Source organism: Chiloscyllium plagiosum, unplaced genomic scaffold (genome assembly GCF_037043375.1).
Source record: "Chiloscyllium plagiosum isolate Xiang-an unplaced genomic scaffold, Cpla_swu_hap1 HiC_scaffold_5, whole genome shotgun sequence".
In the NCBI taxonomy this organism is placed as follows: Eukaryota; Metazoa; Chordata; class Chondrichthyes; order Orectolobiformes; family Hemiscylliidae; genus Chiloscyllium; species Chiloscyllium plagiosum.
This window is the reverse complement of record NW_028270143.1, coordinates 78,423,505-78,448,911: the sequence shown is the minus strand read 5'-3', so window position 1 is coordinate 78,448,911 and position 25,407 is coordinate 78,423,505. Positions and strand designations below refer to the sequence as shown.

Below are 25,407 nucleotides of genomic sequence, written 5' to 3'. Positions count from 1 at the left end.
CCACCATCATCTCTCTGCCACCTCACACTCTCTGAGCCAGTGCTCACTATAACTCTGCCACTGCATGCATAACTTACCAAGATATAGACAACGATTCTCTGTATTGCACGCACTACTCAAAGACTCACACTCATCTCACATTCTCAAACTATTATTACTTCCTGTCCTTTGTGCTTCCTAAATAGTCATCTTACAACCCCTCCTACTCATCCATCACCACTGACTGTCTGTCCATCCACTTCCATCAACTCAATCCCTCCCTTCGTCTCACTGCAAGAGAAACCAGCCCATAACTGGTCCAAGATATCCAAGACTGAAGGGTTTTTAGAGTCTGTCTGTGACTGTGCCAAACATCAGGCCCCTCACTCATTTTAAGGAGAAAATAACACAGGTGGTTAGAGAAGAGAATGAGTTCCCAAATGGGGGCAAGCCAGCTTCAGTGGGCAGACAGTAGGCTCTCCTATTACCATCAGTACAAACTCATTCTTAATCTGCACGTTTTTCTGCATATGACATAACTAACTTTCATGTATCTTCCATGCTAGCCTTGCAGCAGTCAGGAAATCTCCACAAAGAGGCCAACACCAGTAGTCCTCAGCTCTATCTGCATCTCTGAGGAAAACATCAGCGAGCCCTCACAGGATACACTGGCGCAGCGTTCATTTGCACCCTCCATCAGTTTACAGACTTTCACTCAGTGGGTATTCTTTTAAGAGATTAGACTCTGGAGTATAATCTGGTGAGTGTGTCACCGAAACGTCTCCACAGATGGATGAGGAAGAAACTCCCCATGTCATTGGCAATCATTGAGACTGGGCAATTGCTCACACTCAAACAGAAGACTAACATCTGTACTTGCCATTAATGACTCGATCAACCAGCAGGGACTGATGCTGGAACATCAGATAGTTTTGCCAAAGGCACTTGATAAGCTGGAATGAAGGGCCAATGTGCCCAGGCACACTATGCCCAGCTACCTTATGAAGAGGTCGACAATCACAGATCTGCACTCCATCATTTTAACCATGGCTGTTTAATGTCAAATTAAAAGACAACAGGGCAACGAGGGAACTTGACCACACTTCCAGGTGTCCTTATCTCTCACAGAGACAGGGTGTTGACTGCGGGTACTCAAAGAGAGGAGGAGAGTGAAAGAAGCCCCCGCCAAATGCTTCTTCTCGGGATATGCATCCAGCTTTCCACATTCCATTGCCTATAGCAGTACCAGCAGAGAAAGGTGTGCCATCCAGCAGAGAAAGGTGTGTCAACTTGAGTGGAGACTCTCAGCAGACCGAGGCCCTCTAGGCTCAAATGGGTGACTTCCCAAGTCCTTCAAATATACAGGGCAAGCTGCAGAGCCAGAGGCTCCTTCTACACCATCTGTGGGAGTCAGGACTGTACTTTGATGTAGCGACTGGCAGCATCATCAGTCAGGCCACACAAGTGCCAGGAAATGACCATGTCGAATCATGGCCCTTGATATTCAATGACATTATCACAAGTGAATTCCCCATTATCAACATTCTGTGTTATGATTAACCAGAAACTGAACTAGACATATAAATTCTGTTGATTCAAGAACAACTCAGGTGAGGTTTCCTGTAGAATTAGCTCAATGCCTGACTCCCCAAAACCTGGCCACAATCTACAAGGCACAAGTCAGAAATATCATGGAACACTTCCCACTTTCCTGGATGGGAGCAGCTCCATCAACACTGAACACATTTGACTTTATCTAGGCCAAAACAGTGCACTTGATTGGTATCACACCCATAAACATTTATCTAATCCATCACTGATGATCAGTAGCAGCAGTCAGGACCATCTGCAAGATGCACTTCAAAAATTTATCAAGATGCCTTAGACAAACACCGCCCAAACTCCCGAAGAAAAGTGCAGCAGATACTTGGGAACACCACCTCCTGCAAGTCCCCCTCCAACCTACACACCATCCTGACTTGGAAATATATCACTGTTTCCTCAGTGCCACTGTGTCAAAACGTTGGAATTTTCTCTTTAATGACATTGTATGGGCACTTACACCAGAAGGACTGCAATGTTGACATCACTCTGCATCACAAACCAGCTCAAAAGCCAACTGAGCTAATCAAACCCCACCTAACCTGCTCAGGGGTGCACACATTATTTGAACAGTGCGTAGAAATTGAATCTTCATATTGGTTGTGTCAATATCATGCAAGAGGTGAGAAGCAATACCACATTATCCCCCTTCCCTTTGACTTTTTTCTATTCACAAAGTGAGAGGTGAGGGCGGGAACCTGTAAACAAGAAACCTTTGCAATTGTAAAGAATACTAAAATCATACTCACAGGGCAGTTTGGTGGCTAGCCATGGTGAGGAGTTTGGGACATAGCCACGTTTTGATGCAGTAATGAGTAGTTGAACTCCAGGGGTGTAGCGGAACGTGATGAAGGCTACCCCATCAGCTTCTGAGTATCCCGAGACAAATGAGGTCTGGTTGGCGAAAATCTCAATGAAGGCTTTACCCAAAGGCTGATGTGTACTAGAATCACTGACATGGACTTTTAATGTCACCTCTGAAAAGAAATCAATAGAGATAGAGTAAGAAATTACCAATCAATAAAATTATATTATTTTTGTTTTCACTGTAAAATAATAAATACCCAGTTTGACTTTAAGATGTACAATTTATTTGCACTTATTATGGTTTTCAGAGAGAAAACATAACAAATGAGACAGTGTTAAAGTGATTGTTGTAAAACAATTTGCACAAATGAAACCATTATTTGTGACAATAATAGAATGTAGTAGCAAGTTTAAACATTAGTAATACATTCAAAGAGCCAATTTCCCTGTCCTTTACATTCTGTCAATCTACTGCTATTTTTTGAAATGACAATCAGTTTATTCAGCCATGCTGCAATACTGACAAGGGAGAGTGTAAGAGCCTGGAATTTGCAACTCCAATTTCCAAGTGCACCAGGGTCTATTTTCTGTCTCAATTACTTTTTCTTGAAGCTATTGGTCTTACTGCCTGGAGTTCAGCAGACTTAAAATTGAACTCTGCAGTCATATCCTTCTTGTAGTTATTTTTGGTGCCCATTTTCCACATTCCTGCGATTCATAAAATAGGTAGGAAAAAGATTAAATGCAATTTCATTTCACAAAAATGGAAAGTATTCATTTCTATCAAAAGCCCTTTTGTCATGTACAGTAAAACCTGTATTAGGAATCACTCCCAAAAAATCTGGAGATGCCCAAATAATATCACTGGTAAAATATGCAAGTTGCATGCAAAACCCCGGTTGGTCATAAATTATGAACAAAAGAGAGCCTGCAATGTACCAATCTCTTCTACAACTTTAGTCATGGGACAAGGCTCATTGAAAATCTTTACTGATTTAGGATTACTGTTGCTCCACCTGGCAGCTAGATGTCTCTCTCTCCTCATATTCCCCATAGAGTCATAGAGATGTACAGCATGGAAACAGACCCTTCGGTCCAACCCATCCATGCCGACCAGATATCCCAACCCAATCAAGTCCCACCTGCCAGCACCCGGCCCATATCCCTCCAAACCCTTCCTATTCATATACCCATCCAAATGCCTCTTAAATGTTGCAATTGTACCAGCCTCCACCACTTCCTCTGGCAGCTCATTCCATACATGTACCACCATCTGCATGAAAAAGTTGCCCCTTAGGTCTCTTTTATATCTTTCCCATCACACCCTAAACCTATGCCCTCTAGTTCTGGACTCCCCAAGCCCAGGGAAAAGACTTTGCCTATTTACCCTATCCATGCCCTTTATTATTTTGTAAACCTCTATAAGTTCACCCCTCAGCCTCCAACGCTCCAGGGAAAACAGCCCCTGCCTGTTCAGCCTCTCCCTATAGCTCAAATTCTCCAACCCTGGCAACATCCTTATAAATCTTTTCTGAACCCTTTCAAGTTTCACAACATCTTTCTGATAGGAAGGAGACCAGAATTGCACGCAATATTCCAACCAATGTCCTGTACTGCTGCAACATAACCTCCCAACGTCCGTACTCAATACGCTGACCAATAAAGGAAAGCATACCAAATGCCTTCTTCACTATCCTATCTACCTGCGACTCCATTTTCAAGGAGCTATGAACATGCACTCCAAGGTCTCTTTGTTCAGCAACACTGCCTAGGACCTTACTATTAAGTGTATTATTCCTGCTTAGATTTGGTTTCCCAAAATGCAGCACCTTGCATTTATCTGAATTAAAATCCATCTGCCACTTCTTAGCCCATTGGCTCATCTGGTCAAGATCCTGTTGTAATCTGAGGTAACCCTCTTCGCTGTCCACTACACCCCCAATTTTGGTGTCATCTGCAAACTTGCTAACTGTACCTCTTATTCTCGCATCCAAATCATTTATGTAAATGACAAAAAGTAGAGGACCCAGCACCAATCCTTGTGGCACTCTACTAGTCACAGGCCTCCAGTCTGAAAAACAACTCTCCACCACCACCCTCTGTCTTCTACCTTTGAGCCAGTTCTGCATCCAAATGGCTAGTTCTCCCTGTATTCCATGAGATTTAATCTTGCTCATTAGTCTCCCATGGGGAACCTTGTCGAATGCCTTACTGAAGTCCATATAGATCACATCTACTGCTCTGCCCTCATCAATCCTCTTTGTTACTTCTTCAAAAAACAGGTTCAGACTGTTCAGGTTAGTCCAAGGTGGCACTGGGTTTTGTGAAAGAAATTGCTTCATCGAACAAAGATAACCTGCATCCATTTTCCAGAGAAACCAATCTCTCTCTCGCCTGGTAGTTCTCCCTTTAGAACAAAGGATTGCTATTCCATTGGGGTGGGATGGTGGCTCAGTGGTTAGGACTGCTGCCTCACAGTATTAGCAAACTGGGTTCAATTCCACCCTTAGGTGACAGTCTGTGTGGAGTATGCACATTCTCCCCGTGTCTGCGTGGGTTTCCTCCAGGTGCTCCAGTTTCCTTCCATAGTCCAAAGATGTGTAGGTTAGGTGGGATCCTCTTTGGACAGTTTGTGTGGAATCGATGGGCCAAATGGCCTGCTTCCATGCTGTAGGGATTCTGTGATTTTGCAAAAGAACTTCCAATTTGATTGAATACTTTTAAGAACAGTATACAAGAAGCCATTTTGAAAATAGAAGGAGCATGCAGAAAAAAATGTATATCTCCTCAGGTAGCTGAAAGTTAAAGTTTCACAGTAATGTTTAGCTGTGTGTCTTTAAACAAAACACTGCTCTTCTGGATGACGGGTCACACAATAAAACACTGAACATTTGCAGAAGTCAGGCATGGAATAGATCCAATTCCAGGTAAAAGCCCATTCCTTGAATACATGCATTAATCCAGTTATGACAACGGAGTCATTCATAAGAAAAGAAAGAAAGATCAAAACACAAAGCAAGAAGTTAATTTTAGTAAATGCCTTTCATAACCTCGGCATATTCCATGGTGCTTCACAGTCTAGTAAATATTTCTGAAGGACGGTCATTGTTGTAATGCAGGACACAACATTAGTACTGTGTAATTTCAGTCGGCAGCAACCAGGACTGTAAGATATTAAAATGCAATATAGACTTGTATGTAATGCAACTTGGCAAACTACATTTTAAAATATTTCCAAATTGATTTCACATTGTCCATCAGGGATGCACAAAACTCGTTTTCATCAAAGATAAATTTCAAATCAACTTCCAAAATATGAGCACCACATTCTCTTGCTGAATTAACAGGATCCAGCTTACTAAGCAGAATGATGTCCCATAAAGGGGCCTTAAACCAACATTAAGATTCTGGATAGGAATTAAATATGAGCATTTTTTGAAGTACCATGCAGATGCCTTTTCTTAAAAAGAACAGAAATAAAAGACAGTATCCAGTACAGTAGGAAGGTGGTGATTTTATTGGACTATCAAAAGGTTTAAATTAATGATCCACCACCGTGAATTTCAATTTCATTGAGACAGTTGGAAAGTCTAAATTCAATTAATTACACAAAATCTGAAATAAAAACCTAGCATTACTAATGGTGACCAGAAATTATTGTTAAAAAAAATCCCATATGCTTCCGTGATTAACACTGGGAAAGAAAATTGCTCTTCCTTACTTAGTTTGATTTATGTGTGACTCCACACTCACATACTCCAAAATTGCCAATAAGTCAGTTATATCAAACTGTTACAAAGAAAAGAAACAGGAAAACTGAACTGACCACACAGCTGTGTCAAACTTTGCACACATTCCTGAAGAAGGGTTATATCCGAAACATTGACTTCTCCACCTCCTCATGCTGCCAGTCTTGCTGTGTTCTTCCAGTGCTTGTCTATCACTAAATATAACACTGGCATGCCCACCCCAGTCACAGAGTCATAGAGATGTACAGCACAGAAACAGACCCTTCGGTCCAACTTGTCCATGCTGATCAGATATCCCAACCCAATCTAGCCCCACCTGCCAGCACCCGGCCCATATCCCTCCAAACCCTTCCTATTCATAAACCCGTCCAGATGCCTTTTAAATGTTGCAATTGTACTAGGCTCCACCAGTTCCTCTGGCAGCTCATTCCATACATGTAACACCCACTGAATGAAAAAGTTGCCTCTTAGGTCTCTTTTATATCTTTCCCCTCTCACCCTAAACCTATTCCCTCTAGTTCTGGACTCCCCCACCCGAGGAAAAAGACTTTGTCTATTTATCCTATCCACGCCCTTCATGATTTCATAAACCTCTATAGGGTCACCCCTCAGCCTCCAACGGTCCAGGGAAACAGCCCCAGCCTGTTCAACCTCTCCCTATAGCTCAAATCCTCTAACCCGACAACATCCTTGTCAATCTTTTCTGAACCCTTTCAAGTTTCACCACATCTTTCACCCTGCAAATCCCTCCTAACTAACATCTAGGAGGGTTTGTGCTAAAATTGAGAGAGCAATTCCAATGATTAGTCATCAATTCCTCAAATTAGGGCGGCATGGTGGTTCAGTGGTTAGCACTGCTGTCTCACAGCACCAGGGTCCCAGGTTCAATTCCTGCCTCGGGCAACTGTCTGTGTGGAGTTTGCACATTCTCCCAGTGTCTGCGTGGGTTTCCTCCGGGTGCTCTGGTTTCCTCCCACAATCCAAAGATGTGCAGATTAGGTGAATTGGCCATAGTAAATTGCCCGTAGTGTTAGGTGCATTTGTCAGGGGTAAATGTTGGGGAATGGTTCTGGATGGGTGGGCCTTTGGAGGGTCGGTGTGGACTTGTTGGGCCGAAGGGCCTATTTCCACACTGTATGTAATCTAATCTAAACTCTGAGTGAATCATATTCACTTCTCAGTCAACATCGCAGACGCATCCGCCAGCACCTCTGGACAAACCCAAAAGTGATGGCACATAGATAGTCAGAAAGGCCCTGCGAATCTTCAACATTCACTCTAGACCTCATGAAGTCTTAAGGAATAAGGTAAAACAAGGACAAAGAAACCTCCAGCTGAATCCATTTTCTTCCAGGTTGAGCACTACATCAAAAAAGGATTGAAGGTATTAAAGCTCTCAAATATGTGTCCGCAGTCTGTTTTGCTAGTATCCTGTCTCACTGGGGTAGCATGCTGAAATCCTGCTGTTCCTGGAGTTGTTACGAAAGTTAAACATTTTATCGAAGTATATAAAATGTTCCATTCACCTGTCTTTTTAGACTCAGGTTAACAGAAAGCACTGGCCAGGTTTCTGTACTTAACAAGAATTACTATGTATCACAAATAAATAGTTGTTTACCTGCTGCTAGAATCTATGAACTGTCAATCTATAACTCGTTTAATCTACATATGCTTACAGACAGACAAAGGCAGTTCAATGGGCCCTGTCTGGAGATGATCCCTTTAATTCTGATTTTATTCCCAAGGAACATTATTGCCGGACTGGGTTTGCAGCAGATATTGAAAGAACTACCATGAAGGAAAAAGCTGACTTGGCCTCGTTCTTGTCAACCTGCCTACTGAACATATATTCACCCATGACATGATTGGCTTTGCAAGGAATCAAACCGAGCAAAGTTCCATCCTCACACCGTGACATCTTCCACTGTGTGCTGTACCCCTACCACCAATACCATATGAAATAGAAGTGATTCAGAATGATCAATCAACTCAAAACCAGGAACTCGTGAGACAGTTTTTGCCATCAGCAGTGGAGTGATTGTAATGAGGTCAGCTGAGTGGACCTCATATGAGTTCCCTGAATGGGGCAATTAATATCATCCAATCTGGGAGCCTGGCTGACAGATAAGGAGTGTCAGACATCCTGTTCACTCTGAAATCTGGCTCTGAGGGAGCTGGATCAGTGCCAAGGATTCTCTATGTGTAAATAAAAAGTGACTTGGTGACTAGACTACTGGCCTCTGTGGAGTTTTTTCAGTGGCAAGGAGAGAAAAACATGCACCTGAAGAGATTCACTCACAACAATCACCTTTGAGGTGGGATAAGCATTACAGAGGAACCTCGATTATCTGAACATCAATTATCCGAATTTTGGATTATACGAAGATCTGAAGGTCTTGATAGAAACATTACATCAAAGAGGTGCTTCCAACACTGATTTGCGTCTTTTGTTTACAATGATTAAAAATGAACTCAGCTCACTAAAATGCTGTCAAGAACAGGCCTAGACATCGATGGGATCCCAGGCACCATTTCCAAATGACTGATCGTCGCGCTCTCTCTCACTCCCCATACTTTCCCTGGAGTTCTGCACAGGGGTGTAACCTAAACCCCCCCTTCCCCAGATACAAGGGAAAAGTGGAACTTGTTAAAAAGTTGTTTGTGTGGCTGCATGCATATATGTGTGTGTGTGTGTGTGTGTGCGCGCGCGCATGTGTGCGGGGGGGGCGGCTGGCTCGGAGAGGGCGAGGGGCATGGATGGTGGGGGGGGCGAACGGGGGAGGCAGACAGAGTGACCGTGTTGAATGGGGGTTTGCCGGTTTGGATAGGGTTGGGGTGCGGATGGTTGGAGAGGGCAGATGGAGGGGTGGGGGGGTTTGTGGGAACAGACAGGGTGGGGGTCATACGTGGTGTGCTGCTGCCTCATCTCCTGAATGGGGAACGGACTAAGCAAGTGCTTGCTGTGTCAATCCCATTGAATTGAAGGGGGAGTTGGTGGGGGGGGGGAGGGGGTGGTTGGGAGGCATGACGGCTTCAGAAATGCTGCAGGTCCCTTACACACAAGTGTGTGTCTGCTCAGAAACAAACCTTGAGACAGAGAGGGGGAGCAAGGCAGGCAGAGCGAGGAAAGAGGAAACTTCAGAAAACTCTGAGCCCCAGAGGAGAGGCATTGAATCAATTAACCAAATAATCAATTATCTGAACAAAATAGTGCCCACCCATCCCATTTCGATAATTGAGGTTCCTCTGTATTTGGGAAGCTTGACCCGTTTGATCCTGCCATTGAAAACTGGGCCCAATACTTGGAATGAATGCATCATTTTTTTTTTAGGCAAATGGTATTGGGGCAGATGAAAAGCAAGAAGTAATTCTTCGGACAGCTTGTGAACCCAAGGCTTTTTCGGTCATTAGGAGTCTAACTTTCTCTAAGGCACCAGACACTATAATCTTTCAAGAGTTGGTGGATTTAAATAAGGAATATTATGACCCTATACCTCCTCTAATTCTGAGATGCTATTGGTTTTACTTGAAAAATCAAGAACCAAAAGAATCTGTGTTGGGACTTTTGAAGGTTAAGACAACGGGCAGAGGCACATGACTTTGGTTTAACTTTAACGAGATGCTGAGAGACTGGCATGTGGGATTAATGATGTAACCAGGCAAAAGCACATACTAGCTGAAGCCCAAATGGACCTCAACAGGCATTACAACTGGCTTTTTCATTGGAAAATCTAGCAAGTAGAGCATATGAGTTGCAGGGTATTCTGATGAAAGTGGACAGCAAGTCCAACTGAGCTTGCAAACACCACTTGAGTGAAGGCAATTGCAAAGTCTCAATTAGGACATAGCTTGAACAGAGGGACCCGAGGTCAGCCCAGAGCGAAACCCCAAAACAAAGCCGAAACCTCAGCCAAATGGTTATAACTTTCTTTAGGATTTAGGTTCAAGATAGCGACTTACCCCTACTTTCTCCAGGATAATTAAGGATGGGTAATAAATGCTGGTTTAGCCAGTATTGCCCACGTCCCATGGACTAACATTTAATTAAAAAACCCTGTTTTCCCTCTGCATAGTCACAATTATACAATGGCAAACCATTGTAGTTGCTGCTGGTATGCAGAGTCAAGACAGCAAAGAGTCCCATTAGACCTAAAACTTAAGAGACCAAAGTTCAACTGTAGTTTCAGATTGATTCTTGATTCTAGCAGATCTTGATTTTCTGTTGCATTCACCAATCAGCTAGTAGTGCAAAGATCCCAAATCCACAAAATTCAAAGACAAAAATCTGTGCACATGACCAACAGGCTGCTAGATTTATCTGTGAGAGATTGCTAGGATTCCTCTACAGTAGCAAAATTCTAAATATTTTGATGCATTTATTTGTTTTTGTGGAAAAAGCTCAAAATAATGCATAAATTGGCAGGATTCAAGGGAAGGGGAGAGAGGATCCAAAAAGGAGATTTTGGCAAGCAAGGCACTGAATAAATATTCATTCTCCATAAACATAACCTATAGTGACCTCAATGCGCTCGCCTTCCCATACGTTTTTGACCTGCTTTCTTTCTGTCACTCTTCTAAACAGATTTTCCCATCTGCACTCTGGAGGTAATTTAAAATTTTACCAGAGTTTAAAATATCTGCTGATGCACCCATCCCCAGCTTACCTGATATTTCTGGTATCTTGCAGGCAGGATGGTTCTGGATGTAAACTAGCTAGTTTACAAGAGTCTCACAATCTTTCTATCCTCTGACTTATGTCCAGAATGGTATGAAAGCTTCCACTATTCAGTACGAGATTTTGTTAAACCCCTGCCTCTCCATGGTCTAAAGGTCTCCAACACTCAACCACTCCTTCAGTCTAACAGTCAGATCAGGTCTTATGTTACAGACTCATACACAGTTTATGTAACAACAGCCTGGCCGTCACTGTCTTTACTCATTGATCACGCTAAATGATCATGCCAAAGCCCCATTACCTCTCCATCATTCTTGAAGGAAAGACAAACCCATTGTCATTCTTACTGGTTGTGACTCCACAGATTCTGAAGCAATCCATGTCCATATGGGCCAAGACCTGGTCAATATTGAGACTTGGACTGACAAGTGGCAAATAACATTCATACCATACCAGTGTCAGACATTGATAATGTTGTGGTTCTGTTTGCCGAGCTGGAAGTTTTTGTTGCAAACGTTTCGTCCCCTGGCTAGGCGACATCATCAGTGCTTGGGAGCCTCCTGCGAAGCGCTTCTTTGATGTTTCCTCCGGTGTTTATAGTGGCCTGTCCCTGCCGCTTCCGGTTGTCAGTTTCAGCTGTCCGCTATAGTGGTTGGTATATTGGGTCCAGGTCGATGTGTTTGTTGATGGAGTTTGTCCATCCACAAACTCCATCAACAAACACATCGACCTGGACCCAATATACCAACCACTACAGCGGACAGCTGAAACTGACAACCGGAAGCGGCAGGGACAGGCCACTATAAACACCGGAGGAAACATCAAAGAAGCGCTTCGCAGGAGGCTCCCAAGCACTGATGATGTCGCCTAGCCAGGGGACGAAACGTTTGCAACAAAAACTTCCAGCTCGGCGAACAGAACCACAACAACGAGCACCCGAGCTACAAATCTTCGCACAAACTTTAGACATTGATAATCTCCTACACCTTGTGAACTGCAGAAGTTCAAGATGGCGACTTACCCCTATTTTCTCCGGGACAATTAAGGATGGGTAATAAATGCTGGCCTAACCAGTATTGCCTACATCCCATGGACTCACATTTAATTAAAAAAAACTTGTTTTCCCTCTGCACAGTCACAATTATAGAAGTGAAGACCTCATTAATTCTATTGCTCAAACATGATCTTATCAAATAATGCAGTAGGTTCAAATGGCACTTAAGTTCAATGTTTATGAGTAAAAAGAACAGCAATTCAGCATCCGTGCCTCCTGTATTCCTCACAGCACCAGCCCTCAATTATTCTGCTTGAAGTTGTTAACTTGGGTTTTCACTCTCAATATTTTCCTTCGTTTCATCATCCCAGGCCACTCCAATAAATGAACCTTGGCTCATTGAATATTTCGGTGAAAAAAAGAGCCCAGCATCTTAGATTTGTTTCTTCTAGTTTTCTAGATGCAGGTATTTCCATCAGTATTTATAAATATAACTGGAAATTGAAAGAAAAACACATAAGCTGGATTGGTCCACTCACGTTGACGCTATAGTCAAGAAGGCACAGCAATGCCTCTAACTTCCTCAGGTGGCGAAGGAAATTCGGCATGTCCATAGAAACTCTTACCAATTTTTATTGATGCACCATAGAAAGCATTCTAATGGATACAGCACAGCTTTGTATGGCAACTAATCTGCCCAGGACTGTAAGAAACTATAGAGAGTTGTGAACTCCACCCAGTCTATGATATTTTGTCGGCATTTTGTACAATATGATCTGCCTGAACTGCAAACAAACCAGCCCTCCATCCATTGACTCCATCTATATGTCTCACTGCCTCCTGAAGGTAGCCAGTATAATCAAATCCCCCTCCCCACCCTGGTTATAGTCTCTTCCAACCTCGTCCATTAGGCCGAAGTTACAAACGTTTAAACATGTATACCAACAGATTTAAGAATGCCTTCTTCCTTGCTGTTATTAGACTTCTGAATGAACAAATTTTACATTTAATATTGATCTTTTCACCTTCTCTGCAGCCATAACATTGTATTCTTAGCTCTGTTCTATAACCCTAATGCATTTTATACATGATCTACCTGAACTTCACACAAATCAAAACTTTTCACTGTACCTAGGTACATGTGACAATATTAAATCAAATCAAGGTATGATGGAGAGAGCAGAACAGAGTCATAGAGATGTACAGCACAGAAACAGACCCTTCGGTCCAACTTGTCCATGTTGATCAGCTATCCCAACCCAATCTCGTCCCACCTGCCAGCACCCGGCCCATATTCATCCAAACCCTTCCTATTCAAGTACCCATCCAGATACCTTTTAAGAGTTGCAATTGTACTAGCGTACACCACTTCCTCAGGCAGCTCATTCCACACATACCACCCTCTGCATGAAAAGGTTGCCCCTTAAGTCTCTTTTATATCTTTACCCTCTCACCATAAACCTACGGTTTCTAGTTCTGAACTCCCCCACTCCACCTTGTCTATTTATCCTATCTATGCCCCTCATAATTTTGTAAATCTCTATAAGGTCACCCCTCAGCCTCCGATGCTCCAGGGAAAACAGCCCCAGCCTATTCAGCCTCTCCCTGTAGCTCAAATCCTCCAACCCTGGCAACGTCTTTGTAAATCTTTTCTGAATCCTTTCACGTTTCACAACATCTTTCCGATAGGAAGGAGACAAGAATTGCATGCAATATTCCAAAAGTGGCCTAACCAATGTCCTGTACAGCTGCAACATGACCTCCCAACTTCTCTCCTCAATACACTGACCAAGAAACGAACGCACACCAAACGCCATCTTCACTATCCTATCTACCTGTGAGTCTACTTTCAAGGAGTTATGAACCTGCACTCCAAGCTCTCTTTGTTCAGCAACACTCCCTAGGACCTTACCAATAAGTGTATAAGTCCTGCTAAGATTTGCTTTCCCAAAATGCAGCTCCTCGCATTTATCTAAATTAAACTCCATCTGCCCCTTCTCAGCCTATTGGCCCATCTGATTAAGATCTCATTGTAATCCGAGGTAACGTTCTTCGCTGTCCACTACACCTCCAATTTTGGTGTCATTTGCAAACTTACTAACTATACCTCTTAAGCTCACATCCAAATCATTTATATAAATGACGAAAAGTAGTGGACCCAGCACTGATCCTTGTGGCACTCCACTGGTCACAGGCCTCCAGGCTGAAAAACAAATTGCTGGCTGTAACAGGCTGCTCCTTTTTTGAGGTATTTTAGTGTTGCAGGTGATTTCCTTGAATTCCAGGGGAACTGACAAAGGCAGCATATGGTGAGGTCGGTGCAGGAGAGAGAGAGAGAGAGAGAGAGAGAGAGAGAGAGAAATCCCACACAGCTGACACTGGAGTGAATCTGCACAGTTACTGCCTTTCCTGTTGAATTCATGTATCGCTGGACATTGGAGTACATCTAGGAAAATTAACAAACAGTGAAATTCAAAACTGATCTTGGAGGAACCTGTTTGGGAGAGATCACAGTACAGAGACAGAGAAGTGAATAGTTTTAATGTAAGTCTTGCTGTAAGTCTGCAGTAGTGAATAGAGTGGGTTCTTTCTTGATTATATGTTTTATTGAGATATGTCCTTGATTAAACATAAAAATATAAACCATAAATATTAAGTTAGCCTGGAGCAGTGTTTTGTAGAGGAATAAGGTGGTGCTATTTTCTGAGTCTGCAGATTGGAAGAAGCAAAAATTGCCTTTAGTATGGTCTTCTTGTCGGATGTGGGAGTTTAGAGAGAGTTTATATGTATTTGAGGATTATATCTGCAATAAATGCTGTTGGTTGTGAATCCTATCAGAACAAACGGAATGGTTGGAGCTACAGTTAGAGATAATGAGGAACTTACAAGAGCAAGGGATGACAGTTACAGAAAGAGAGAAAAGTCGCAGGTACAGTCACATAGATTGGTTAACTCAAGGAAAGGTAAGAGAGATAGGCAGGTAGTGCAGGAGTTTTCTGTGGCCATCCCCATTTCAAACAAGTATGCTGTTTTGGAAAATGGAGGGGATTATGGATTCTCAGGGGAATGTAGCACAAACAGCAAAGTTTCTGGTATTGAGACTGGCTCTAATGCAATGAGGGGTACGTTGTGTTGCAAGAGATCGATTGCATTAGGGGACTGTCTAGTTCGAGGCACAGATAGATGTTTCTGTGGCCAGCAGCGAAAAAAAAAGTTTCGTAAAGGAATCCCAGAGAGAAGGGCCCATGCTGTCTAAAGCTTTTGCCTACAAAGTTAGGGAATGACAGACCAGAGCATAAAAGATTGGAGTCAAAGAGCTGCAGGGAGGAAACAAGAATGGAAGAGGTAGCAGAACAGGAGGTTGGTGTCCTGAATTGCGGGGTGACGAGCCACAGCAATAAAGATCTAAGGATGAAACTTAAGTTTGATGTATTAGGAAAGAGCAATTAATTTAAATTAGTAGAGAAAGACTGCTTGGTCAGCAGGAGACTGCAGGTTAGGATACCTAACATTGCTTTGCTTTCTTCCCAAGTGACTTTCACCTCCACCATCCCCCACTCCCCATACTCCTTTAAATAAAGGCTCTTTTCAGTCATGTAGTCAGCTTCCTGCAGTCAAACGCCTTTGTTTTGTTTGGCTCTGCCAACCCACTCCCTACACAAGTAGAAAACTTGCACAGATTGCTACATTAGGAATATATGACTTATAGACTTGACAATTAAATGTCAGTCATAAATTATAACTGTCCCTCCTCTCTTCCATTTTAATCTATTCAATATCTGTGAGTAGACTTTAGCAATATTTACAGATGAAATGGTGTAACCATGGCAACACCGTCCAGTCTTGGAATATGGAAGTGTGAATGAAAAAGGCCCTTTGGACAACACATGCAACATAATCAGGGTGGCTACACTCAACTCACCCTTTTCAATTCAAGATCAGATTATACCCAAGGGAGTCGGGGTATTATAACCATAGCAACATAAAGGTTAATTATCACAAACTACAAAGCAGGAGCTGTAATAGGAGCTGCAAGATGACAGATTGTCACCAGAACAAAGGGACGGCCTGCAGAGAAACACTGAGCAAAGGAAAACCAACAGTGAAGAAACAGTTATTGCAATTCAGGCACTGAAGGTGCAGTGTTGCGCAAAAGAAAATCCTGACCTACTAATGCCCAGCCAGACTTCAAAAAGAATGCAACTTTAGATGCTATAGCAATCAGATGGCAAAACATTCTGACTTTGTGGGAATAAGCTGTACTATCAACTGAAAAGGTTGAACTTCAACGAAGCAGAAGATACAGAAGCTTGAACACATGCACCAACAGGTTCAAGAACAACTTCCTCAGCGCCATTATTAGACTGATGAATGGACTTTCCAACTTCAATTAATGTTGATCTTGCTGTGCGCACCTCCTGTGCGGTGTAACCTGTATGCCTTGCTCTGTCTAAGCACATTCCTGATGAAGGGCTGATGCCCGAAACGTCGATTCTCCTGCTTCTTGGATGCTACCTGGCCTGCTGTGCTTTCCTAATAAACACTCTCGACTCTGATCTCCAGCATCTGCAGACCTCACTTTCTCCTAGGCACATTACGATTTGTTTGTCCTTGTTTGCTATGTACTGCTCTCAAGACAAAGCTTTTCACCGATCCGAGGTACACGTGACTGCAATGAATCAAATCAAATCAAGTGAGAACATTTTACAAATTTTTTTAAAAATTCAGTCACAATGGATACCTCCCAAGGAAGTGGAGGTGGCACTGGTCGTCGTTTTCCAATTCCTTCTAACAACAGGCATGTTACTAGGGAACTAGTGAACTGCTAATGCTATGCCATTGTTTAAAAGAAGGGTCAGTCAGACGAACCTTGACACTTGACAAATTATTAGAAAAAGTTCTGAGAAACAGGATTAAAAAAAAAAAATCGCAGATCAAACCAGGGCAGTCATTGAGACGATATGGTTGGCATCCATTTGAGCAACATTTTTGCTGAAATCCCACCGGATCAGAAAATTAAAAGGTCATGAGATCAAAGGGAATTTGCAAGCGGAATCCAAATTTAGCTCAGCAACAGAATGCAAAGGGTACTGATAAATAGGTGTTAGAGAGTGGAAGGCAGCTTTCAGTGGTCTTCTATGGCTCAGAAGGTTACAAATAAAATGAAAGTTGTCCATGTGATTGATAATGAGGAAGAAAGGTACACACTTCAGAAAGATATCAATGGACTGGTGAGATGGGCAGAAAAGTAACAAATGGAATTCAATCAGGAAAAGTGTGAGGTGATGCAATTAGAAGGGACAAACAAGAAAAAGGAAAAAACAGTAAATGGCAAGAAACTCAGAAATTTAAAGGAATAAAGAAACCTTGACAATGTATCTAGATCCCGAAAGGTAACAGGTGAAATTTACAGGGTAGTCAGTTAAGAATGATTAATGGGACAAAGCAGCCCCCTTCATTGGCACCACATCCACAAATATTTCCTCCCTCAATCACCAACATTCAGTAGCAGTAGTGTGTACCATCTGCAAGACGCATGGCAGAAATTCACCAAACAGTGTTAAACTGCCTCTTCTAAACCCATATCACTATCATTTAGAAGGACACTGGCAGCAGATATATGGGCACACCACCATCCACTAAGTTCCCCTCTAAACAACCAACCATCCTAACTTGGAAATATATCGCTGTTCCTTCAATGTCGCTGAGACAGTGTTGGAAATCCCTCCTTAATGGCATCCTAGTTCTACCTACAATAGCTCAAGAAGGCAGCTCACTGCCACATTTTCAAGGGCAACTAGGAACGCAATAAATCCTGGGCTAACCAGCAATGCCCATGTTCTATGAGTCAATTAAAAAAAGAACAGGAAGAATGTTTCTGTATTAGCAGAGACTTAAGGTCAAATTTTCCAGACTCCAGCTGGTGGGCTTTGCAGGCATGGTGGTCAGCAAAACTTCCCCAATCGTCTTCCTACATCTCACTGGGGGCTAGGCAAGGTCAAAGGCCAATTATTGGCACTTTCTGGCCACTTCCCACCCAGGTATAACTTTTGGTTGAGAAGGTGCTAAGGGATGTGTGGGAATGCTCCCCTGGTCAATCTGATTGGGTTAGGCAGGAAATGAGAGATGGCGAAAGGAGCATCACTATCATTGGCCATCTTTTCACATCAGAGTGCATTCCTTTCTCTTGGCCCTCAGCGACAAGGTCCGGATTCCGTTCACTGCTGCCTCCCCACCTGCACTTGCCATTAAAACACCGATCTTACTCCGACCCTCAGGGAAGATATGCTAGAATAATGATGTATCACTAGTAACACCACAGTGTACAGTTTTGTCACCACATTACAGGAAGTTGATGATCACATTAGAGAGAGGATGCAAGAAAGTCACCAGTGATGGTGAATTGTGACTATGAGGAACAATTGGCTAGGCTATGATTGTTGTCTTTGGAATACAGAATAATGGAAGGAGATTTACAGGATTATAGATTAAGAGCTGTAAAATGAGATAAGACTGGATCGATCTTTGCAATACAACGGTCTGTATGACTTCCTTCTGAGCCAAATCCACCATTTTTCTTCCAACGACCGGTTTCAAAATAATGAAGAGAGTTGATTACAATTATAATATTTACCAGCAATCAAAATCCAGTCTATTCTATGCACTTTAAAACAAATTTGTAGAGCACTAATGAATCACACTGAACCAAAAACAATTCCTTTAACTGGGCAAAATGCTGACACAACTGGAGTAGAAATAAAATGCATAAACAAATTTCTTCCCCAATGGTTTGCTCGGTAAATACACCAGCTGCTATGGTACTGAGCTTATAACAACAGGAATGCCCTTGGTTTGATTCCCCATCTGTGACCGTTGATAAAATTTAGAGCATCAACAGGGTATTACAGTTGGCTTCTATGCCTCTGGGCTTGGAAATAATTTCAATTTTGCCTCCCTCTTCATAAAATCCTGCCTCTCCACCTGTGGCACATATCCTTCTCATGAGGGAGATGGAAAGACAGCCTATTTTAACAATTGCCAAAAATTAGTTAGGAACAACCTGTGATAACTCTTGCCCCAGTTTGATATGGTAGAGGCAATACTTAACACATTCACTGGCTGGTTTCAAACTTGGAATTTCTAGAATCAAGGGGCAAATCCATTGTGGCACAATATATTCCTGCACCAAAAGCAAAATGATATATAAAGATATAAGCAATGTAGTATTACATTGGACTTTCAAGTCCATCATTATTATAGGCACAAACAGGAGAACAAAATCTTTTATCTGTTTCAATCTATCATTCAGATAAAATTCATATCAAACGTTAGGGTTCAGTAAGTATTTTCAGTGTAATATCATACTGGTTCATAAATGAATTACAAGAGATCAACAATCATCAGAAAGTGCAGTGCAATTAACCTTCAACCCTGTAATGATTAGCTGAATTATTATCACTGTACAAACGAACACAAGAAGTAACAACGAATAAAACAGGTCTTCCAATCGCTGTACTAGTCTGTCAAATCAGATTATCCTATTCTGTATCCTCAGGAAATGTAGCAGTATGTTTAATCTTGAGGAGTTGATAGCAGTATTTATTTAATTTAGTATAAAGTGGTAGCATGTAATGAATTCAAAGCAAGAATTAGATACATCAACCTATATTGAATTCTATATACTTCTTCAAAATAAATCCTCAGTAGTCCAATTAGCAAGTTACAAATGTACGAACAAGAAGCAGAACATGAAACAACAAGATCCTTTAAACCTGCTTCATCACTTCATAAGACCATGGCTGATCAGACAGTTCTCTCAAATCTGCAATCTCGCTTACCCCCGATAACCTTTTACATCCTTGCATATCAAGAATCTATCCACCTCTGCCTTCAAAATATTCAAAGGCTCTGCTTCCAAGAACATTTCAGGTACAGAATCTCAAAGATTGATGGCCTTCCCTGGGAAAAGAAAATTGGCTCTTCTTTGTGCTAAATGGGTGATTGCTGTTTTTTGTTCTAGGTTCTCCCACAGGATGAAACACCCTCTCGGAAACAGCCCTGTCAAGATCCCTCAGGATCTTACTACGTTTCAGTCATGTCACCTCTTCCTCTTTTAAACTTCAGCAGATTCAAGCCAGTTCTCTGCAACCTTTCCACCTAAGACAATGTGCCCATTGCAGTTATTATCTGGTTAACCTTCTATAAAAGTCATCCCCAGTGCATTTACATCCATCCCCAAATAAGGTGAGCAATGCTGTAAATAATACTCCAGGTATGATCCCAACAGTGCTTTATATGACAAAAGCAAAACTTCCCTATTTTGTACTCAATTCCACACATGACAAATGATAAAATTCTATTAGCTTTCCTCACAGAAAAGTTTAGGGTGCACAAAGAGGACATTCAGCCAGTCATGCCTTCACCAGTGCGTTAAGTAGCCAATCTCTTGCTTTTTCTCTATATATTTGCACATCATTCTTATCCAAATACTCTTCCAATGGTCTCTTGAATACTTCTGCTGAACCTGCCTCTACCACACTTCCAGGCAATACAGTACAGACCCTAACTACTTGCAGATTGAAAACGTTTTTCTTCACTTCACCCTTAACATTTTGCAGATCACTTTAAAATATATACCCTCTCGATCTTGTTCTTTTGCAAGCAGCAATTGTTGTCCCTATTTACTCTGAGGTTTTCAAAATTATGAAGACCTGGACAATCAAATCTCCTCACAACCTTCTTCTCTCCTGGGAGAACATTCCCAATGTCTTCAATCTATCCCCAAAACTGCAGTTTCTAAGTCCTGGAATATCCCTGTAACTCTTTTCTGCACTCCTCCAATGTATTCACATCCTTCTTATAATATGGCACCCCATACTGTACATTATGTTTTAGCTGAGGACAACAAATGTCTGATAAAAATTTAAAATCACTTTCTTGCTCTTGTACTCTATACCCCTATTAATACAGCCGAGGAGATTGTATGCTGTGTTTAGTGCTTTCTCTACCTGCCCTGCCACATTCATTGTGCATTCTGTGCACATATACACCCAGTTTCCTTTGCTCCTGCACATCCCTCTTTTAGAATTGCACTCCCCATTTTGTGTTGTTTTCAATGTCCTATCAACCAAAATGCATCACCTCACACTTTTCAGCATAGAAATGTACCTGCCACTTCCACACAGTTCTCCTCACGGTTTACAATTCTTCTAAGTTTCATGCCATCTGTAAACTTTGAAATCGTCCCCTGCACACCAGAAAAAGCGAGGATCCCAAATCCGATCCTAGGAAACTCCACTACAACCCTTCCTCCAGCCCAAAAATATTCCCACTGACCATTATTCTGTTTCCTATCACTTAAGTCAATTTTGTACCAATGTTGCTACTAACCCTGTTATTCCATGACCTATAACATTTCTCAAAATCTGTTATATGGCACTGTATCAATCACCTTCTGAAAGTCCATGTAAACCACATCAACAGTGCTACTTTTGTCTCATCTGGACCTGGTGTGTTGCAAACTTTAAGCACAAAGAGGCGATACAACACGTTATCTTTATGAGTTTTGAACCCTTTTAGTGACAGAGTTCTTTCCTCTTTAGTAAAGACATAGGAAGAGTATTCATTTAACACCTCAGCATTGCCTTCTACCTCCTGGGATCTGGATAATAGCGACTTTGCTGGTGTTAGCATTTGGAAGAGAATAATGGATCAGAAGTTTTGTCGAGACTAATTAAATATAGAATCACCTAACACAGCCAGGTATACAAGTTTATGAGCAATACTGGCTGCTCATTTTTAAAATGCACATTGATCTTGTGTCAGCACCAAATCAAGTTCTCTCAGTGTTGCTACTGTTTCTCATGCAATCAGCAGGATCAGTTAACCAGTAACTCATTCGCCATGCGTGCTGGATACCGGGAGATTACTGTACGGTACACTTGTTGGATCCCCTTTATCCACAGTACTTCTCAAATAAATACTTCCTCAAATAACTTCAATGGATTAGAGCCATAGAGTTGTACAGCATGGAAACAGACCCTTCAGCTTAATTCATCCATGCCAACCAGGTATCAAATATTAGTCTCAACCCATTTGCCAGCATTTGGCCCATATCCCCCTAACCCTTTCCTATTCATGTAACCATCCAGATGCCTTTTAAATGCTGTAATTATACCAGCCTCCACCACTTCCTCTGGCAGTTCATTCCATATATGCACCACCCTCTGTGTGAAAAAGTTGTCCCTTAGATCCCTTTTAAATCTTTCTCCTCTCATCTTAAACCCTTTAGTTTTAGACTCTCCTACCCTGGGAAAATGACCTTGGCTATTTACCCTATCCATATCCCTCTCAATTTATAAACCTTCATAAGAGGAGAAAGTGAGGACTGCAGATGCTGGAGATCAGAGCTGAAAATGTGTTGCTGGAAAAGCGCAGCAGGTCAGGCAGCATCCTAGGAGCAGGAGAATCGATGTTTCCGGCATGAGCTCTTCTTCAGGATTCCTGAAGAAGGGCTCATGCCCGAAACATCGATTCTCCTGCTCCTTGGATGCTGCCTGACCTGCTGCGCTTTTCCAGCAACACATTTTCAGCATAAACCTTCATAAGACCATAAGACATAGGAGCGGAAGTAAGGCCATTCGGCCCATCGAGTCCACTCCGCAAGGTCACCCATCAGCCTCCAACACTCCAAGGAAAATGGCCCCAGCCTATTCAACCTCTCCCTATTTATTAAAATGATATCCAATTCACAGACCAATTGACTCTGCCTGCTTTACTTGAATTTATCTAAGTATCCTATTGCCATATTTTTTGGAATAGGTTCTAATATTTTCCCATTGATTGATACTAAATTAACTGGCTTATCGTTTCCTGTTTTCTATCTCCTTCCCTATTTGAATAAGGGAATTGCACTTGCTATCTGATGGGACCTTCATTGTAGGGAGTTGTGGAAAATTAAAACCAGTATGTCAATGATCTCACTTGACCTTCTTTTAAGACACTCAGATGAAATTGGTCAGGGTCTGGACACTTGTTAGCTCACAGTTCCAACGATTTCTTTAGTATTTCCCTGGTGCGAGTGATTGACCCATGTTCTTCCCTCCCTACCATTTCTTGATCTACAGTTGCTTCTGGGATGGTAGTTGTATCCCCTAAACTGAAGACTGATGCAACAAGTCAGGAGTGTGATGGAACACACCCCACTTACCTGCATGGGTGCAACTCCAACAACATCAAAAAGCTTGAAACCATCCAGGACAATGCAGCCTGCTTGATTGCTACCATATCCATAAACATTTAGTCACTCTACAATCGACACTCAGTAGGAGCAATATGTACAGTCTACAAGATGCAGAAATTCACCAAAGATACTTAGACAGGACCTTCCATCTAGAAGGACAAGGGCAGCAGATGGATGGGAACACCACCACCCACAAGTTCCTTTCCTGACTTGGAAATATTTTGCTGTTTCTTCAGTGTTGTTGGGCTAAAGTCCTGGAATTTCCTACCTAAGGGCATTGTGGGTTTACCTATAGCATGAGAGCATGGCAGGCCAATTGCTTTGGCAGTCTGGTGTTAGCTTTACATATGACATGTCCTACCTATTGGAGCTACTTTTAAGTGATTAGCATCTTGATGCTGGACATATTGGCTTGGGAGAGGATGATACTATTGGACTGCTTTTCTTGCCACCACGCTTGGAGTGTGTGAAGACACTGCTGATGGCACTTCTTCAACTGTGGGTCAAAGTTTCCAAAGCACATAGGAACATAGGGATCGTTCCTGTCCAGCACACCATGACCTTAACCTTGGGTTTGAGATTTTTACCCTGAAAATAGTTGGTTGAAGACTGAGCTGGCACATGAGAGGCAGTGGTGACTTTTTAAAATCCAGATCTGCCTTCACTGAGAGGAAGATCCCAAGATGCGGAAAATAGTCCACAGTCTCCTGGATCCTCCTTTTGATCTTAATCAACATGGGTAAGCTCGTTACAAAGGTGCCTTTCACTGCAGTGAATTGGAACCAAGCTAATCAACTTATGAACTAGTTATACTCCATTACAATTCTTTACTATGTAACAGGAAATGTTTTGATTTGTTTGAAACATGAGAAGGTTTTTTTCTCATTGCCTCTCGGCTTTTGTGATCAATGCCATCTTGTTTGAGGCTTTTGTCAATTCCTAAATGTGGTCAGTACTGTACCAAGATGACATAAACATGAAGACTTTTCGCATATTATACCATCTAAAGGTCCCAAGCATAAACAATGAGTTACAATGTAATAAAGAACTAACTTCCATGTATATTGGATTCTGTATATCAATTGTACTGTAGGTGATTAGAGTAAAACAGCTAGCATTCATGTTAGCCTTTCCTGGATACCAGCAATTAAGGTCTATATTGACTGAATTATAACAGAACCTATGAAGTGTGAATTGGCAGCATGTTCTATAATCAACACCGTAAAATGAATTCAGAGTGAATTTCTGAACTATATTGGGAATTTGTGAAGATTTTAATGTCATGTTTGTTTCCTGTTAACTTATTAACTTGAATAAAAATGCTCTAACCCAGCTGTCTCTGTCTGTTAATGTAACTTCATGTGCATGTTCCTGAAGACTGAAAATGTTTGGTGGTTTTCTCTGTACCTGATGGTTTTAATGTAGCAAATGTAAATTTAGCAATTGCTCTTAGGGAGAGTGGTACGATTCCTGGTAGCAAGTGAACTTTGCACCAACAGAAAGCACATTATCCCCATGATCAGGTTTCTTTCGTGAGCAGCTTAGAAAAGACAATCAATTGCAACCACTGCAATTTACATTTCCTGTTTCTGCACCTAATTTAGTGTCAGAAACAACAGAGCAACAGTGGATGGGTTTTTTTTAATGCAATCTCTTTCACTAGAGCACAAAAAATAAATGCAAACTTACCATTAGGAGCTGAGAAGTAAAGAAACTTGTTGTAAAGGTTAGAATTTCTTTGAAAACTACCTTCATAACCTGCTTAATGTTGGACTATTTAAAACTGAAAGAATTGTGGATGCTGGAAATGAGAAACAGACATAGAAATTGCTGGAAAAGCTCAGCAGATCTGCAGCATTTGTGGAGAGAAATCAGAGTTAATGTTTCCAGTTGAGCAACCCTTCCTCAGAATTGCAGGAAGAGTCACTTGACCCAAAATGTTCACTCTGATTTCACTCCACGCATGTCTCCGGACTTGCTGAGCTTTTCCAGCAATTTCTGTTAACGTTGTAATACGTCACAGATGTTGGTGTTTGACTTCAAGCCCTAACGGAGTGAACTGATTTCTTCAGAGACAGTTAAATCTCAGCGAGACAAACAGTCTTTTTTCAAATTTCAAAAATATATTTTATTCATAAATTTTTTTTGTATATTTATATTGTCACAAAAGCAGTCCAGTTCTCTACAATTGCATATCAAGTAAATAAACAAAATATAGGACATTGACTCTATCCAAAAATCCAAAGACCTCATACAACATTAATATTTACAACATTATTATTTACATATGTTTGAGGCACTGGGTGGGTCCAATAACTGAACAGACCCCCAGTTATCTTCAGCAGAAAGACCTCAAACA

At 41.8% G+C, this 25,407-nt stretch overlaps 1 protein-coding gene across 4 annotated transcripts in view; it reads right to left on the bottom strand.

Annotated features, from left to right (window-relative positions):
- The window catches only part of fam171a1 (family with sequence similarity 171 member A1), a 194,290-nt gene that overhangs the window by 69,268 nt on the left and 99,615 nt on the right, over positions 1-25,407 (bottom strand). For all 4 annotated transcript variants that reach the window (XM_043690324.2, XM_087987330.1, XM_087987329.1 and 1 more), the window contains one exon: positions 2,331-2,558. In XM_043690324.2, the coding sequence (XP_043546259.1) occupies positions 2,331-2,558 (228 nt within the window). The remainder of the gene's footprint in view (positions 1-2,330; positions 2,559-25,407) is intronic.